This window comes from Strix aluco, chromosome 2 (genome assembly GCF_031877795.1).
Source record: "Strix aluco isolate bStrAlu1 chromosome 2, bStrAlu1.hap1, whole genome shotgun sequence".
Lineage (NCBI taxonomy): Eukaryota > Metazoa > Chordata > Aves > Strigiformes > Strigidae > Strix > Strix aluco.
In genome coordinates, this window is record NC_133932.1 from 112,092,377 (window position 1) to 112,110,118 (window position 17,742).

Genomic DNA, 17,742 nt, shown 5'->3' on the forward strand with positions numbered 1-17,742 from the left:
GTGGTTAAAAATAAAATATCCTATGCCTGATACACTGAAATATGTTCTAAATGCAAATAAAAAGATGAGAAAGCAATATCTAAAGAAGTTTTAGGGGTTTATTCTGTAGTATCACATAGTATTGTAGTAGTCTTCTGAACTAAGAGCAAATGATTCCTTTTTTTTATCAACGATGGATTAAATCATATAAATGCAACTATGACACAACAAAGAATATTACACCAACAAATTGAATGATCCAAAATATTTTTTTTTCAGACAATAGTCTTATTAAGCAAAATCACAAATGCTTGCTTACTAGTTGTTAGAATTTAAAGCAATTTATAATACACATATATGCCCACACCAAAGTTTAAGAAATGCCAGATTAACAGTGATAGTTTAAACTGATGTAATGAGTATTTTAATATAATGCTCCCAGAACAGCATATGATAAAAATAAGTTGCATTATTACTAAAATAGGAAGTTAAATATTTTTGTTCTTTAGAAACAGGATGCAATTTTAAATCTCTTAGGCTTTTTATAAATCAATCTTTTTACCCACTGAGATTTTTCAAAATTATACCAAGAACATTTTCATCACATTACATTTTTTAACCTACGTTACATTTCTGTATTCACAGCACAGTGCATGCAAATTAGTGGCAAAATGTACATGCAAACTTGGCTAAAGTTACATTCAGGCAACCCTTTCTTTTTCAAGTAATGACATCTGAAAAACATATTCCCTGCATTATACAGTATCTATTGAAACAAACAAATGAACAAACAAACAAAACAAATCAGGTCCAAAACGTATAATAGTTGCTCTGGTCACAAAAGCAGTTTTCTTCAAGAAAAGCACAGCACATTAACTAACAGGCATAAAATAATTCACAATACATACAATATCAGAGGTTTACATACCATCAAGAAGGTAAGAAAAAAAAGCGAGAAAGAAAGGCAAAAGAACAGGAAAAGATATGGGGAAAGGGAATACTACAAAAGTACTCCATACTTTAGGTGGTATGCAATATTTTTAAAATAGGTCTGATTTTATTTTTACGGACCTAATATTGTAGCAGAATAACCACAAACCAAAAGCACTTGAAATTGTCTACATCCATTCCCTCCTCCTGACTGCTTTTATTTTTTATTTTATTTTATTTCATAATAAGTAAAGTTAATAAATGGTAGTAAAAGTGGGAAAGAGATTTCCTAGAGAAATGTAGTCAGGAAGTTAAAGTTTTAAAGGTATCATCAGGTCTGATCTCCATGTAACCTGAGGCGTATACTTATTTATAAACAATTACATCACAGTTAGTTCTTGAATTACATGACATTAAATAAGAACACCCAAACAGGTTAGGAGATGATGTTAATATTACCTTTGTAAAATGAGTGGGCAAAGCTCTGTTCAGGAATTAACTTGGCAAGGAATCCATGGTTCAAACTTGGGTGAGGGATAGATGGTATGACCACAACTGTGGAGAAAATCATGGAATCAAATGTGAGCCAGCTAGTATTCATGTGTGGCCTGATCCACTGTGGATCCATGACAGATATCCTATCTCATTGAAACATGCACATATGGTATTATCAACGAAAAAACGCATTTCTAAAGGAAGAAAACAAGTTCTGTATCAAGAGATAGGAAACAGCGTACCTATTATTTGGGCACTTCAAGAGCAACAATTATGGGGAAAAAAACACAGATAGATACAGATATATATACACACACACAGAGGAAAGACAATCATGATGAAATTGTTCACTGAAACTAGCAGTTTCTTAGCGCAGAACCATAACATAAAACCAGGGAGGCACAAAAAAATTATGACTTCTCATAACTAACTACATTCATGTATATTTAAAATGAAAAGCCTACAAGCACATGGACTTTAAAAATTATGTGTAAGTAGTAAATTAAAACATCATGATGAATCAGAAACTAATGACTAAATGTAAATATGACATGAATTGGAAGATAAATTCTATGAAGAATGAAAATTAGCAACTCCATAAATGAAGAAAGTAAATAAAAATCAATACAAGAAGAAAAATATACATAGCTTCATGGAGAAATTCAGTTACTGTTTTCAGTTCTTTTAACAAAGAAGGTACAGTTATAATCAATCCAATCTGACTTGAAAAAACCTACTGAACTGACAGTGTAAAATATTTGAAACAAAGTGGAGTAAAGTTTGGATCTCTAATTTCTGACAGGTTCTGACAGCTAACAGACTCCCTCCCTCTCAGGCTGAAGAACACATGCTAGTAAAAACCACTTACTACTAATAAAATTCATGAACAGTTCAGACAAAGAAGGCAATAGAAATGTTTCCTTTTTATTATACTGTTTCCATAGGCTTTTAAATGTAGCCACCAACACAGCAGGATCCCAAGAAAGTACTCAGTCCTCCACTACCCTTTCACAAACCTCCTCACTCAAACAAAAGGAGTTCACATGGGCAAACAGCTGTGTTTGCTGTTTATACATTTCATGGTATAGAGTTAAAGATATCTGTTCTTCCTAACAAATAACAGATTCAGAAAGTTGTGCTGATCAACTATCTTGTACTTTACATCTTTAACTCCATCAGGCACCCTGTTTCTTTTTAATTATTTTAAAATTAAAGAAAAAAAGGCATAAAAAAGCAATATGCAAATGAAAATTAGTTATACCCTATAAGCAAATATACAGAATAACTGAAAGATGTCAATGTACGTTAAAGAATCAAATGATTACAGAGGAAGAAAGTAGCAAATAATTTCTTATTAGGATTTTAAGCTACTCACTAAAAATACTTTGCAGTAAAATAATTACAGTTCTAAAAAAATCAAATAACATTTGAAGAAAACAAATGTACCTGTACTTGTTGGTGAATTTATTTCTTGTCTGATATTTCTACCTGCTTGGCTCCCAGACCTTGCAGTTTCTCGTTGTGGTTCTAGTATATCACGGTATTTGGAAACCATCAGAACAGAAATAAAGTAGACTACTGCCAAAGCTAAAAACTGAGCTTGTTTGCTGTCATCCTGTGTTGGAGAAAAGGGAACAGTTCTATAATATTGGACATTTCCACAGAATTTTCACACAAGATCATCACAAGGCTTAATAAATAATACCTTTCTGAAATGTATCTGTTAGCGTAGTAGCAAACGGATTATGTAGAAGATTTAATGTATTCTCAGGCAAGTACTATGCACACAGCATGTATTAAGTACTGAATTTTACATGTAATTTGGCAACTTCACAAATCTCTTGGACTGTGGAGTCAGTGGGCTTTTCAGAACAGAGGCCTGACTGCTCTGAGAGTGCTTTCAAGGCTTCCCAACAGCAAGGGCAACTGACTTTTGCTGCCCCAAGGATGAGACGTCCTGTCACAAGAAGGTAAGGAGTACTACCACTGAGAGGGAAAACTAAACTCGCTGATGCTTTTCTAGCTAACACTGGATGCATAAGCAGACACAACAGATTTTGCTAACAAGTAAAAGCAGGAGGGATATGACAATTGTTTTTCTTCCAGCAATAAATCCCAGCTTGGACATTTTGATTCTTCAGCAGGATGGCCAGCAGCAATCCCAGTTTTCCAGGACTCTGATTTAAGTAAATGCCAGAACCACAACGACTTTGCTGTCTTCTTTTTCTCCCACCTCACGTAGTCTGCTGTTCTATGGCAAGTACCATCTATGGTTTAGGTATCATTCTGCTTACATTCCGGTAGTTCAACTGAAATACCTTCTATTATTATTATGGTGCAAAATCCAACATGGTAGAATTAAGACTTCAGCCTCTATCTACTCCTACAGCGGTTTCACCTTGTCTTAATTCCACAAGTATGCATTTTCTATTACAAATCCCATGCTTGCTTTCCATGTTTTCTAGTTGTTACTTAATTTGGCTGCACGTCTTTGTAATTCTGAAAATAATTAGAAATCCTCTTCTTACTTCATAGAAATGTCAGAAACAATATTTCCCCTATTCCCTACTCCTCCAGTTAAGAAAAGAGTTGGTGACACAAGATCTCCATCCAAATTCAACTTTGCCCTTTCAAGATGATCAGGTCATGTTGACAGATAAATTGTTTTTCTGTCGAGTTCTACTTTCTTCTTCTTAAAGCTATTTCTAACTCCAGTCTTCACTCCAATCCATTTGAACTTAGGTTGGAGAAGTTTAACCTTATCATATGGGATAAAGCTCTGGAGAGAAGAGAGGCCCAAGAAAGCGGATTGATATACAAGGATCGCCTCCTCCAAGCTCAGGAGTGATGCATCCCAGCAAAGAAGTAGTCAAGTAAGAATGCCAGGAGACCTGCATGGATGAAAAAGGGGCTCCTGGACAAGCTCAAACACAAAAAGGAAGCCTACAGAGGGCAGAAGCAAGGACAGGTAGCCTGGGAGGAATACAGAGAAATTGTCCAAGCAGCCAGGGATCAGGTTAGGAAGGCCAAAGCTCTGATAGAATTAAATCTGGCCAGGGATGTCAAAGGCAACAAGAAAAGCTTCTGTAGGTATCAGTGATGAAAGGAAGACTAGGGAAAATGTGGGCCCTCTCTGGAAGGAAACAGGAGATGTGGTTACCTGGGATGTGGAGAAGGCTATGGTACTCAACGGCTTATTTGCCTCAGTCTTCATCGGCATATGCTCCAGCCACACTGCCCAAGAAACAGAAGGCAAAGGCAGGGACTGGGAGAATGAAGAACCACCCACTGTAGGAGAAGATCAGGTTTGAGACCATCTGAGGATCCTGAAGGTGCACAAGTCCATGGGACCTGATGAGATGCATCCGCAGGTCCTGAGGGAACTGGCAGATGAAGTGGCTAAGACACTATCCACCATAACTGAGAAGTTGTGGCAGTCCAGTGAAGTTCCCACAGACTGGAAAAGGGAAAATAAAATCCCCATTTTTAAAAAGGGAAGAAAGGAAGACCCAGGGAACTACAGGCCAGCCAGTCTCTCCTCTGTGCCTGGCAAGATCATGAAGTGCAGCCTCCTGGAAAATATGCTAAGGCACATGGAGGTTCTTGGTGACAGCCAACATGGCTTCACTAAGGGCAAATCGTGCCTGACAAATTTGGTGGCCTTCTACAGCAGGGTTACAGCGTTGATGGATAAAGGAAGAGCAACTCACATCATCCACCTGGACTTGTGCAAAGCATTTGACACTGTGCTGCATGACATCCTTGTCTCTAAGTTGGAGAGACATGGATTTGATGGAGGGACTGCTCAGTGGGTAAGGAATGTATGGTCACACTCAGAGAGTTATCGTCAATGGCTCAACGTGCAAGTGGAGAGCAGTGACAAGTGACGTTCCTTAGAGGACAGTGCTGGGATTGGCACTGTTTATCATCTTTGTCGGTGACATGGACAGTGGGATTGAGTGCACCCTCAGCAAGCTTGCCAGCAACACCAAGCTGTGTGGTGCAGTTGACAAAATGGAGGGAAGGGATGTCATCAAGAGGGAACCCAAGAGAGGTGGGCCTGTGCAAACCTCATGAAGTTCAACAAGCTCAAGTGCAAGGTCCTGCACATGGGTTGAGGCAATCCCATACACAAATACAGGCTGGGCAGTGAGTGGATGGAGAGCAGCCCTGTGAAGGAGGACTTAGGGGTATTAGTGGATGGAGAACTAACTATTAGCCAGCAATAACGTGCACGCAGTCCAGCAAACCAACTGTATTCTGGGCTGCATCAAGAGAAGAGTGGCCAGCAGGTCAAGGAAGGTGATTCTCCCCATCTACTCTGCTCTTTTGAGACCCCACCTGCAGTATTATGTCCACCTCTGGGGCCCCCAGCATAAGAAGGACATGGAGCTGCTTAAGCAGGTCCAGAGGAGGGCCATGAAGACGATCAGGGGGCTGCAGCACCTCCCTATAAGGACAGGCTGAGAGAGTTCACGTTGTTCAGCCTGGAGAAGAAAAGGCTCCAGGAAGACCTTATAGTGGCCTTCCAGTACTTAAAGGGGGTCAACAGGAAAGATGGTGAGGGACTCTTTATCAGGGAGCATACCGATAGGATGAGGGGTAATGGCTTTAAACTGAAAGAGGGTAGATTTAGATTAGATATCAGGAAGAAATTCTTTACTGTGAGACTGCTGGGACACTGTAACAGGTTGTCCGGAGAGGTTGTGGATGCCCCCTCCTTGGAAGTGTTCAAGGCCAGGTCAGACAGGGTTTTGAGCAACATGATCTAGTGCAAGGTGTCCCTGCCCATGGCAGGGGGTTGAAACTAGATGTTCTTTAAGATCCCTTCCAACTCAAACAGTTCAATCATTCTATGATTTCATATTTATTTGCATATATATAATAATATATAATCTCTGCTCATGGCTTGGATGGGCATACACTTCGCTGAGTAAAAATCTGGCTGGATGGGCCCAAAGAGTTGTGAATGGATTTAAATCCGGTTGGCGGCCGGTCACGAGTGGTGTCCCCCAGGGCTCAGTTTTGGGTCCACTCCTCTTTAATATCTCTATTGATGATCTAGATGAGGGGATCGAATGCACCCTCAGTAACTTTGCAGACGATACCAAGTTGGGTGGGAGTGTTGATCTGCTCGAGGGTAGGGAGGCTCTGCAGAGAGATCTGGCCAGGCTGGAGCGATGGGCTAAGGCCAACTGTAGGAGTTTCAATGAGGCCAAATGCCGGGTGCTGCACTTCGGCCACAACAACCCCCAGCAGCGCTACAGGCTTGGGGAGGAGTGGCTGGAGAGCTGCCAGTCAGAGAGGGACCTGGGGGTGTTGATTGACAGCTGGCTGAACATGAGCCAGCAGTGTGCCCAGGTGGCCAAGAAGGCCAATGGCATCCTGGCTTGTATCAGAAATAGCGTGGCCAGCAGGGACAGGGAAGCGATCTTACCCCTGTACTCAGCACTGGTGAGGCCGCACCTCAATTACTGTGTTCAGTTTTGGGCCCCTCACTACAAAAAGGACATTGAATTACTCGAGCGTGTCCAGAGAAGGGCAATGAAGCTGGTGAAGGGTCTGGAGCACATGTCGTACGAGGAGCGGCTGAGGGAACTGGGGTTGTTTAGTCTAGGGAAGAGGAGGCTGAGGGGAGGCCTCACGGCCCTCTACAACTACCTGAAAGGAGGTTGCAGAGAGCTGGGGATGAGTCTCTTTAACCAAGTAACAAGTGGTAGGACAAGAGGTGATGGCCTCAAGTTGCTCCAGGGAAGGTTTAGACTGGATATTAGGAAGCATTTCTTTACAGAACAGGTTGTTAGGCGTTGGAATGGGCTGCCCAGGGCAGTGGTGGAGTCCCCATCGCTGGAGGTTTTTAAGAGTAGGGTTGACATAGCGCTGAGGGATATGGTGTAGTTGAGAACGGTTAGTGTTAGGTTAATGGTTGGACTAGATGATCTTCAAGGTCTTTTCCAACCTAGATGACTCTATGATTCTGTGAATAATAACTGCTATTGTACTACTTTCAAAAACACCTTGCAGTGAAGTTTTATGCTAAAAACAGTTGCAGACAAATCAGAAAAGAAAGTATATATTTATATATAGTATATGTACATATATGTTTAGCAGAAGTAAAAATTGTCTTTATACATCAATTTGGTGCAGTTCTGTAATACATATAATAATTCTTCCTCCTACTCTGGTTGGACAAATAGCTGACACCTTTAGTAATACAGTTTTATCGAACATAGGCCATAGCTGATTTATTCTGACTGTGATTATTTCACTAATATAAGATCAGGTCTGACTGTTAAACACAGTTAGCTACTAGTCTCAAATAGCTTACCAATATGATTTAACGTGCATAAAGTGGCTGGTAGTTACAAAGCCACAGGCAGATGGTTTGCAGATAATATATGAAGTGCAACATATGAAGGATATTTTTAATTCCAGTACAATCAAAATCTCTTTCAAAATATAAGTGATGATCTTGCAGAAGAATTACAGCACATATTACTCACCACATCACGAAAAACAACTGCTCGTAGCCGATTAATATCAACATCCTGAAGAAGCCTATCAGGGTCTTTTATAGGAGAAAGATTGCCAGGGACATTTTCAAGGGGAGTCTAAAAACAAAAAGTATTGAGATATTCCCCCCCCCCGCAAATATCACAGCATTTCTGTTAGAACCTTAATTTAACACCTTTTTTAAATATTGCATCAATCTTAAATGCTTTTTTACTAGCAATATACTTCCATTATAATACCCAGACAGGTTTCTAGAAATAAAGCAATACTTTGAATTATTGTCTTAATACTATTTAGATATAAGTAGTTACATCTTCCCAGTACCTCAGAACAACTGTACCTCTTCCCAGAGTTAAGATAGTAGTTTGCACACAAAGGTTGTTTCAGATTACAGTTGTTTCACAGAAGTACAATAAATTATTTCTAATACATGTGTTAAATTTAAAAATTATGAGTAGAAATGCTTTTAAAAATCAGTTTATATTCATTTTACTGAGAATTATTACAGACTACTTAGAGAATAACTGCTATTGTTACAAAAGCATAGAGTAGTATGCTTCCTTTAAAAAATTATAATGTATTACAAATGATGCCTAAACAGCTAGAAGTCTCCTTGTACTGATTTGCTTTGCACTGAATGTGGTAACGTGGAGAAATGTAATGTTTTTGTGAGATTTAATGAAATAATATTGTGAAAGGAGCTGAGTTTGTAAATGCTATCTGAAAAAGCCTTTAGGGAAGAAAACCCACAGAATTTAGCAATGAAAATATAGTAGCAAAAAAAGAAATCCTTTACATCATACAAAGTGTTGCATTTTAGTCATGGACTGTGCTAAATTCTTTGAGATTTTAGTTTCAGGACTCCCAAAGGCTTAAAGCTGTAAACAAGTAAAAAAAAGATGAGCAATGATTAATGAAACTGCAAAAACTAACCTGTAATTGAATATTAAACAAGTTTTATTCCAAAAATCAGATAGAAAATACTGATGTGTAATATGCATTTAAAGGTCTGTTGAAGTTACCAGACTCAGATGTTCCACCAACAAAGATGTGATTGCAGAGTTTCATCAAAACTGCAAGTGCCCTGACAGATTAAAAAAGCTGTGCAGGTACATACGACAGAAGTGAGTAAGGGGACTTGCTCTTTGAAGTAGACCAAGCAAGAGAAGAAAAGCTGTTTAAAATTATGCAAGTCATACTACTGCATTAATGTCTTCTTGTTTCAAATAAATCCCCTCACATACTTTTACTTTACACCACTTAATAGCAAAAACATAAGATTTTGCCAAATATTTGAGAAGGCAGTCACAATTATTTTCTGATCCTATAAAGCAGTGGTACAGACTTGTCACTGCTGCTGGTAACTGAAGACTGGGTTACCTTGGTCGCTGCTGACGCAGTTACACCCTGAAGAGCCTCCTGAGTTTTACTGCTGATTAATGATGTCTTGTTCACTCTCTCTCTCTGCCTCTGCCGACATTCTAAGCAGTTCCTCACAGCCACACAACAAACTAAGAAGTTATGAAAATGCTACAAATTAGAATATTTTCTCATTATTATATTCAGAACATCAATCAGCAGGCTGTACATCTAGTTTCATATGTCAGTAACCATGTCCAAATAGGAAATGCAACATAGTTCTCACATTAGACTGTCGGTACTAAGAAAGCATTATGGTGACTTACTCATTTCATTCTTTAGTTGAACAACTAAATGTTTTATATAACTGCTATATCACTGTATTAAAATTTGAAAATTATTAGTCCTTGACTGGAGCTCTCATATGTTATTGATCAGTTATCAACACTTAAAATCTGGAAGTACTTATGTACAGCTAGAATAGAAAAAAATAGTAGGCAGTAATTTAGAATTTGATGAAAATTGATCATTTAGAATAAACCACAAGTTTTATACCAGGAGCAGTATAATTATCAATGACCTAATAAGTCATAAGAATAATAACAGCACAAAATCTGAGTACAAAAATTATTCATCATTTGAGAGATGAAAAAGTATGTGGGACATACATAACATTAGCAAAACAGCGTCATGCCAGATGACAGTCAAAATTTAATGCTTGCAAGGATAAATTGATATAGTTTGCACAGAACAGTTTGAATTATTCATAAATTTTTAAATTTCCTAAATTAATTCTAACTAAATATAGCAAATACTAAATAGTGAAGAGAGGTGCCAGACTGTTGCAACATACATTAAGGTCTACAGAGTCTGCACATGCATCCCATACTTCTAATCTTACATAGACTATAAGTAGTCTTTGAAATCCATGGAGACTTGGATAAGGAGATCTGCCACATGCAGGTAGCAAAGTAGTTTTAAGGAAAAAAAAAAAATTCTCCATTTACTTATATATATTTAGTATTTTTACTCCCTGAAAATACATACAACTTGAAATACACAAGAACAATTTCAGACATGTCATTTTAACTTATTCTTGTGTCTAAATTGAATCAACTTTAAAACTGTATCAAATCAATAATAACCAGGATTTTTATTCTATCACATCATAGTCAGTACAAGTCCTTTCCTACGTGTGTCACCATTTGATCCATCTGTAGCTCGTTGATCTGTAAGTAATTATTTAATACATACTGTCTGCCGACTTACCAAGCCTTAGGCACTGTCGCATTAGACCTCCAGAAGACATGTTTTTTTCAGCTTCAATCTCACTAAAATTTAGAGAACTGGCAAATACTAGTACATCAACCATTGCCATCAGACGGCTGAGAAAAGTTACTGCTGTCTCTGCTGACATTCCTTGTGTCACTTCAATATTTTCCAATTCAGTCTTTAAAAGGAGATAATTGAATTAAACAGTTTGAACACAACTGAAATATAAAGACAGCACATACACATACAAATCTAAATTGTTATGTTTAATGGCAAATACATTGAAAAGTTATTTAAAAATCCCCTATTACTATAAACTGTGAGTGAAATTTAAAGTAAGACAGCATGAAGAGTGAGAAAATTATTTACATTTACATGCTGTAGTAGACGCAAAAAAGTTTAATATAAATGAGAAAGTTATCAGCATTTACATAAAGACAGAGTGTGGCCAGATAGTAAAACAATGCATGGTATATAAGGGTGCAACATACTCTTACATTCTTCCATAGGCTAAGCAAACTGACAGGTAACAGATGAAAGTAATTACTGTCTGTATAGCTTTTACATTCCTTTAGATATACAAATAAATGTGAGGAGGGGAGTGGGAAAAATCAGACAGTTTTGCCCTGTTTCCATGAATTGCTTCTCCCTGGGAATGCCTGTACCATATAGGAACCTCACAGAGTCCAATTCTCCTGGAGATCAGAAGACAGTATGTTTACTCTCTCACAACAGCAATGGGAGGAAGCAAAAATGTGCCAAGTTACATGGCGTGCAGCTCGTATTTCCCAAAGAAAGGCCATTTCTTTCCTAATGTAGTATTGGTCTATCCTTAATGGGAATCCACAGAAAAAAGCTGAATGAGGTCAATATTTCTGAAATCTAAATGGGGATCATGTTTTTCTCCAAAAACATAGTTAAATGTCAAGAGTCATGTTTTCAAATGCATTCAGGTGTCTAACAGTGCAGATAAGTGAGAAAACAGTAAGTTTAATTAAAAAAAAAAAAAAAAAAACCTGTTTAAAGATTTTACCTCTGGAGCTAGGCAAAACAGAAAACAGGATTTAGTACTTGACTGTGACCACATTTATATACCTAAATACTATTTTAAAAATTGTTTACAGATGGCTGATCCTTATTGTCAACAAGATCTCAGACTGCAGGGCTCTTCTGAACACAGAGTTCAGTTATTTTGAAAATTATTACTTCTGTTGTGTTTGTTTATTTGTATTCATTTGCTAAGAAGTATCTATAAAAAAAATCAAAATATGTTTTGTGCTCTTAAGGCTATTTCCTTCCAAAGAAAAAGAAATTAAAAAAAAATGCAAAATGCTTTATTTCCATAGTTTAAAAAATTACTATCTTCACTCATGAGTCACTTTTTAGAATATTTTACATCCAAAATTATAAAACTGTGCCAAAAAGGAATCAAACATTTTGAAAATTGGATACAATGTGGCATGTGTCACCACTTTATTTAATTTCTCTTAAGGATGTAACATGTCGGTTACATGAGTGATTTGGGAAAGGCTGTCATCTCTCTGATCTGCTCAATAATATCAGAAAAATGGTAAAACGACAATGCTCAGAAGAATGATTTCCAGACTATCTTCTTTAGCCAGGTCTCCCTTGCTTAGTGTGTGCTGTGTTCGTACTTTTTGGAAAAATAAGCTGCTGGTTTTTTATAACAGACTGGAACATCATTTCTGAAACCACTCATCCAAAGAAAATGTATTTGCTAAAATCTATAGCCATAACAGTCTGCTAGAAAAACTCACAGGTGGTTATAGAAACTGGAACTTCCAACTCATGCTTGAAATAACATCAGGCTTGCTAGAAGCCAATTGACTGCTTGATGTTGATTTTTCTCAAGCTTCAACTGTATTGCATAAATCATAGTATTAAACCTTCTCAGAATATCTATTGTTTTATTTTGTTTGCAAGTTATGTAATAAATTCAATTTATATAATATTTTAGTATATTTTATCAAGATTTTTGCAAACTTCGAATTGAAAAAAAAAAAAAATCTCTTTTTTCACAAATCTCCCTAAAATTTTCCTGGATGGAAAAAAAAAAAGTGTGTCGTTTTTTACAGCAAAACTTACCATCAGTTCTACCTGTTAGATACAGCACACTGATATTCTAATAACATTTAAAATAAACTCCATTGTTGATCAAGCTGCCTTCAGGTTTTAGCAATACTTTAGATAGCTGTAGCTCAAAAATTCTTTAAAAAGTGACCTGATCACCATTTCATGACTACTCAGCATACTTTAAGAGCAGTAACAAGTCTCCCATACAATTAACATGTTCAGGGCCTAAAGAGTTTTTCTACTGACAACCACATTTATAACTTAAATCATCTCACGGACCTGTCTACATTCAGTCCGGTAGCTGAGTAAGCATCATACTTAACAATGCATTAAGTTAGTCAAGGGAAACACGTTAGGAAAAATTAATGATTACACCCAGTACATTCCTATTCACATCCTACTATATGATATAGGAAAATAATAATAAAAAGCCAAAATATTAAATGATCAAAAATAAGGTATTTTTGAAAATGCAAAAAACTGAAACTTACAGCAGCAATACTAACCTTAGAACCCTGGACATGCAACAGACAAAACAGACAACAGATCACAACAATAAAAGAAAAAGAAAATTATTTAAGTTAACTAAAAATACAATGTAAAATTGAAACAAATTAGTATCTTGGAATTATACATTTGTTTAATTTATAATTAGAACAGCAAAACATTTCAGCTCAGGATGAACATTTGAAAATAAAGACTTCTAAGAGGTAGTTATGCACAAGGAAAACTGTAAATCTTGTATTATTATGGAGTTCATGTAAACAATGATTCTTCCAAACCAATGTACATCTTTCATATAGTACATAGAGCAATTTTCTGAAGCAATGTAAACCAAAGTAATGTTTTCACTGATTATACAGAAATAAAATGAGAATTTTACAACAAGCTATTCAACTGAAATGTAATAAAGTAATTAATCCTTGTATGAGGAGGCAAATATGTTTAAAATGATTTGACAAAACAAATATAAATCACAAAAAACAAGCTGGTTCTTCATGCATAATGCTCCTTCCTTTGAAGCAATACAAGATAGGTCAATATATGTATTACTTGTGGGTGTGATTTCTTCAACCTAAACCAATATCATTGTGGATATCTGTATACTTTGGAACCATAGGGAAAAAAAAAAAACCCAAAGATTCACTAAGGCCCTGGGACTGAGTTAGTCTTCAAATTCCCATGTTCACAATTAAATAGGGGTGTTAAATTTTTATGTTTTAGTTTTAGGTAGATGCACTTTCTCTCTTATCACAATGGGCTAGGAACCAATCCTTAAGTTTTCACTGGTTATGTTTTAAAAAGAGAAAAAAACTGAATTTTCAACAGTATGTCAGTATTTTTGTCATTTAAATAGTGGAAAACCTAATTTAACAGAAAGAAAAAAAAAGTTGAAACAAACTGCTTGCTTTCCTTTTGGAACAGAAAACACCATGTTCGACCAGTTTTTAAATAAACATGTTTTCCTCTTTTCTAGATGGATGCACCTCAAGAATTAACCTGTGGCTATTATCTCTCAGTTACTAGCTGACAATTTTTACATCAGTGTGCCACCGATGATTCTCAGAATTGTAACAGATCACACAGCACCTCATGTGGAATCACATGAGTCATGAACATGATAATGCTAACACTATATACAGTACATACAAAAGAATATCTTGTCTTGGCTTTTAATAGATAGACCTAATAAGACTGTCTTTAAATGTTTAATTGAGCTTTGTAGACAACCGTTCATATAACACCAGCAGCTCTCAGATCACAATTTGAGAGCTGCTGTTTTAAATGTTGCAAGCAAGAATTAGAATTGTAGACTTCACAGACTAAGTTGAGAAACAAACTAATTGCAAGGGGTCTGGAAATTTACTCTCAATTGTCACATATATTTCAACTCAGATTTCTACTGCCTTACTCAATGTCCTCAAGTCCTTGTCACAGCTGCTATGCTTGTAGTAAGCAATGATTACTTCAAATTCCTAGCTTGTACACAAAGTTTTTTTTCTGGCAATCAGCTTCTATTAACAGAAAGCATCTTCTGCAAACCTTTTTCCTTACAGCTCTCCACTTGTCCACCATCTTAAAAATGTCTTTCTTAGAGCTGTAATTAAAAAGCCTCAAAGACCTCCCACTCAGAAAGGAAAAAAAGAAAAAAGGAAATAGGTATTTTATATTTTATGACCTCCCTATAATATTGGCAGTTATCTAATATCCCCAATTTAATAACCAAGACATCACAATCAATAGTGAAACACACTCCATCTTATACTGTAAAACAACAAAACTGATTATATTTTTTTGTAAATATTTGCTTCAGTTTCAAATTGTTTCATATATACAATTGACAGCCCTTTCAAAACACCAGCATTTTAAGCAAGTCCTTGTACAGACCCTGAGACAGAGGGTGGTACAGAATTGAAATCAAGGGAAATATTAAAACATGGGAATAGATTACTGTGAATTACAGTAAACTTCCCCCCGTATGTCATACAAATGTATAACCTTCACTGTGTTCCTGAGTCACAGATTTGTGAGTGGTTTGTTTTTACACAGAATGCATTTTTTTTTTCTTTTTTCTATTCATACATAAAGGCTCCTGTTCACAGCACTATTCAGAACACCCTAATCTGGATTAAAAAAAGCAAGGCAAAAGGCAGATTTCTATTACAAGAATTTAACAGCGAGGAGACTCCATAATTAAGATTTCCTGTTCCACAGCAGACAAGGGATCATGGAGTAATCTTCCACCCAGCCCAGAAAAATTGCCATTTCACTCCAAATCCTAACTATGCAAAGGAAAAAATCATCTTGAAATGGGAAATTCCCCAAACATTAATCTTTTTAAAGAAACTGTGACAGTACTGCTTTTTCAGCAAGGGAGGGAACACAATACAGAATCTTTTGCACAAAGGAAAAAAAAATCTGCAATCCCTCCAATATTCTGAAAGTCATTTTGCTAAATTTATCTCTTGGTTCTTTTCTGCATATAGACTTAATTAATTCAAGCATCCAATATTCAGCATCTATTCTATTAATGAGAAATAGGTGAAATGCCTTTAAAAAATGAAAGGCAATAGGGCACGTGTAATAACAACTAACTCTATAGCAGACTGTTGAGACAAGAGTTTTGTAACAGACATTTAGGACTCTTTATGAACGAACAGTCCAGGATGAGGCCTTGTTTGAACTCAGACCGACACACTGAAGTCAAGGAACTGTGAATAGGTAGGACTGTGAGATCGATAAAGGAACTATGTGTCTCTGTCTGTCATTTTCAACGTTAGAAAACAAGCTACATCATAAAAAGAGGCTGGATTCAGCTCTAGGTTAACAATCATTGCCATCAATGGACCCTACAGGGGTCTGGCTCACCAGGCACTAGAGGCTTACATTAGAGATAGCTGAATCATTCGCTTCTACTGAGTAGATCTCCACTGGCTAGAAATTTAGTCCACATGTAAGTACTTTCAGTGGATACCTAAATTTACCCTAATCTTTTCCGAATTCCATACTGTTTTATCATCTCAAAGTAAAAGGGTGGAATGACCTTTACTGTCTGTTCTATAGCCTTTTTGCTCTCATATTTCCTTATTCCAGACCAAAGAGTAAATTAATTTTTATACATAGATACAAATACATGTCCTATGCTGCAAATACAACACTCTAGGAGGAAATAAGTAAGAACTATTACTTTAAAATTTCAATATGGGCCCAAAAGGCCTTCAGTGGGAATATTTGAGAGTCACCATTCATGAAAGTGAGAAAGGAAGAAATGTAGCAAAATGAGCTCATACTTGTTGGTAAACTGAATATACATACTCTACAGGATCTACAAAATGTGGGGGTTTTGACACCCAGAAAAGCTCCACAGAATATAGATATGGAGGATCAGAGGCTTCCAAAGACAGACAGGCTAAACAAGATGAAGACTATGGATTCAAACAGGCACACCAGGAGATATGACTCAAGCCTACAAAGTCATAAATGATACGGAGACGAATAAAGACATGACTAACCGCTACTTTCATAGCATAAACAGTAAGGCACATAGTGACTTTATACATTTAAGCAGGTTTAAAAAAAAAAAAAAGACAAGAAGTGCTTCAAAGATTATATAATTACTTTGTCAGACTCAATGCAATAGGATATTATGGAAGCTAAAAGTGTAAGTAGCTTCAAAAAAGATTAGATAAAGTCTAGAAGGATAAATTCCTCAGTAGTTATTAAACATGACAGCCTGGACACCCTCTCTGGCTGTTAAAATCCTAAATGCTGAAAAGAAGTATCATTAGAGCAATCAATATGCTTGCTCAGACTTCTGTATATTGATGTAAGGTGCAGTCACTTTTGGAGGTAGAATGCTAAACCAGCTGGGCCCTTGGGCTGACCCAGTAAAGCAACTTACGTAACATGGGAACAGCTTGCTTTTGTGAGAGTAGTACAGTACTGCTTGACTTGACTTCTAATAACATGCCCAATTTAAATTACAGAATCACAAAATCATACAAAAACACACAATGGTTGAGGTTGGAAAGGATTCATGAGATGCACCACAAAATTTGGACTGCATATCTTGTGGAAAAAAACATTCATTAATGTAATTAACTACAATACAGCAGGTTCGATCTGAAAATCAAGAAACACTTTTTCACTGTAAGAGTGACTGAGCACTGGCATAGGTTGCCCAGGGAGGTGGTGGAGTCTCCATCCTCAGAGATACTCAGAAGCCATCTGAACACAGTCCTGGACAACTGGCTCTAGGTGGCCCTGCCTGAGCAGGGGCATTGGACCAGATGACTTCCAGAGATCCCTTCCAGCCTCAACCATTCTGTGATTCTTTGAATTGGTGAGGGAGAAAGCATATTGGCTCTTTCCTCCCTTGAGAGTTACTCTGGCAGACAGTATCACTAGAAAGTCTGCCGTAAGTATTTTTATGCAGTGGAGACATCATGTAAAATCTTCCAGTTTCAGACCTCCTTGCTTTTCCAATTAGCAGCTCTTGGAAGGATGAGAGTGAGAAAGAGCCTTTTGGTACTCACTGTAAGCACTGGACTACTTTGCCCTTTCAAGACTGAGAAGAAATATATTCCTAACCAGCAATCC

At 36.9% G+C, this 17,742-nt stretch overlaps 1 protein-coding gene across 9 annotated transcripts in view; it reads right to left on the minus strand.

Annotated features, from left to right (window-relative positions):
- Positions 1–17,742, minus strand: part of NBEA (neurobeachin) — a 514,689-nt gene that overhangs the window by 318,153 nt on the left and 178,794 nt on the right. For 5 of the 9 annotated variants that reach the window (XM_074815840.1, XM_074815843.1, XM_074815842.1 and 2 more), the window contains exons 25-30: positions 13,134–13,157; positions 10,546–10,726; positions 9,298–9,428; positions 7,908–8,015; positions 2,851–3,019; positions 1,369–1,464 (exon numbers count right to left, since the gene is read on the minus strand). In XM_074815840.1, coding sequence (XP_074671941.1) covers positions 1,369–1,464; positions 2,851–3,019; positions 7,908–8,015; positions 9,298–9,428; positions 10,546–10,726; positions 13,134–13,157 — 709 coding nt within the window. The remainder of the gene's footprint in view (positions 1–1,368; positions 1,465–2,850; positions 3,020–7,907; positions 8,016–9,297; positions 9,429–10,545; positions 10,727–13,133; positions 13,158–17,742) is intronic. The other 4 variants (XM_074815844.1, XM_074815841.1, XM_074815846.1 and 1 more) reach the window with 2 other exon arrangements.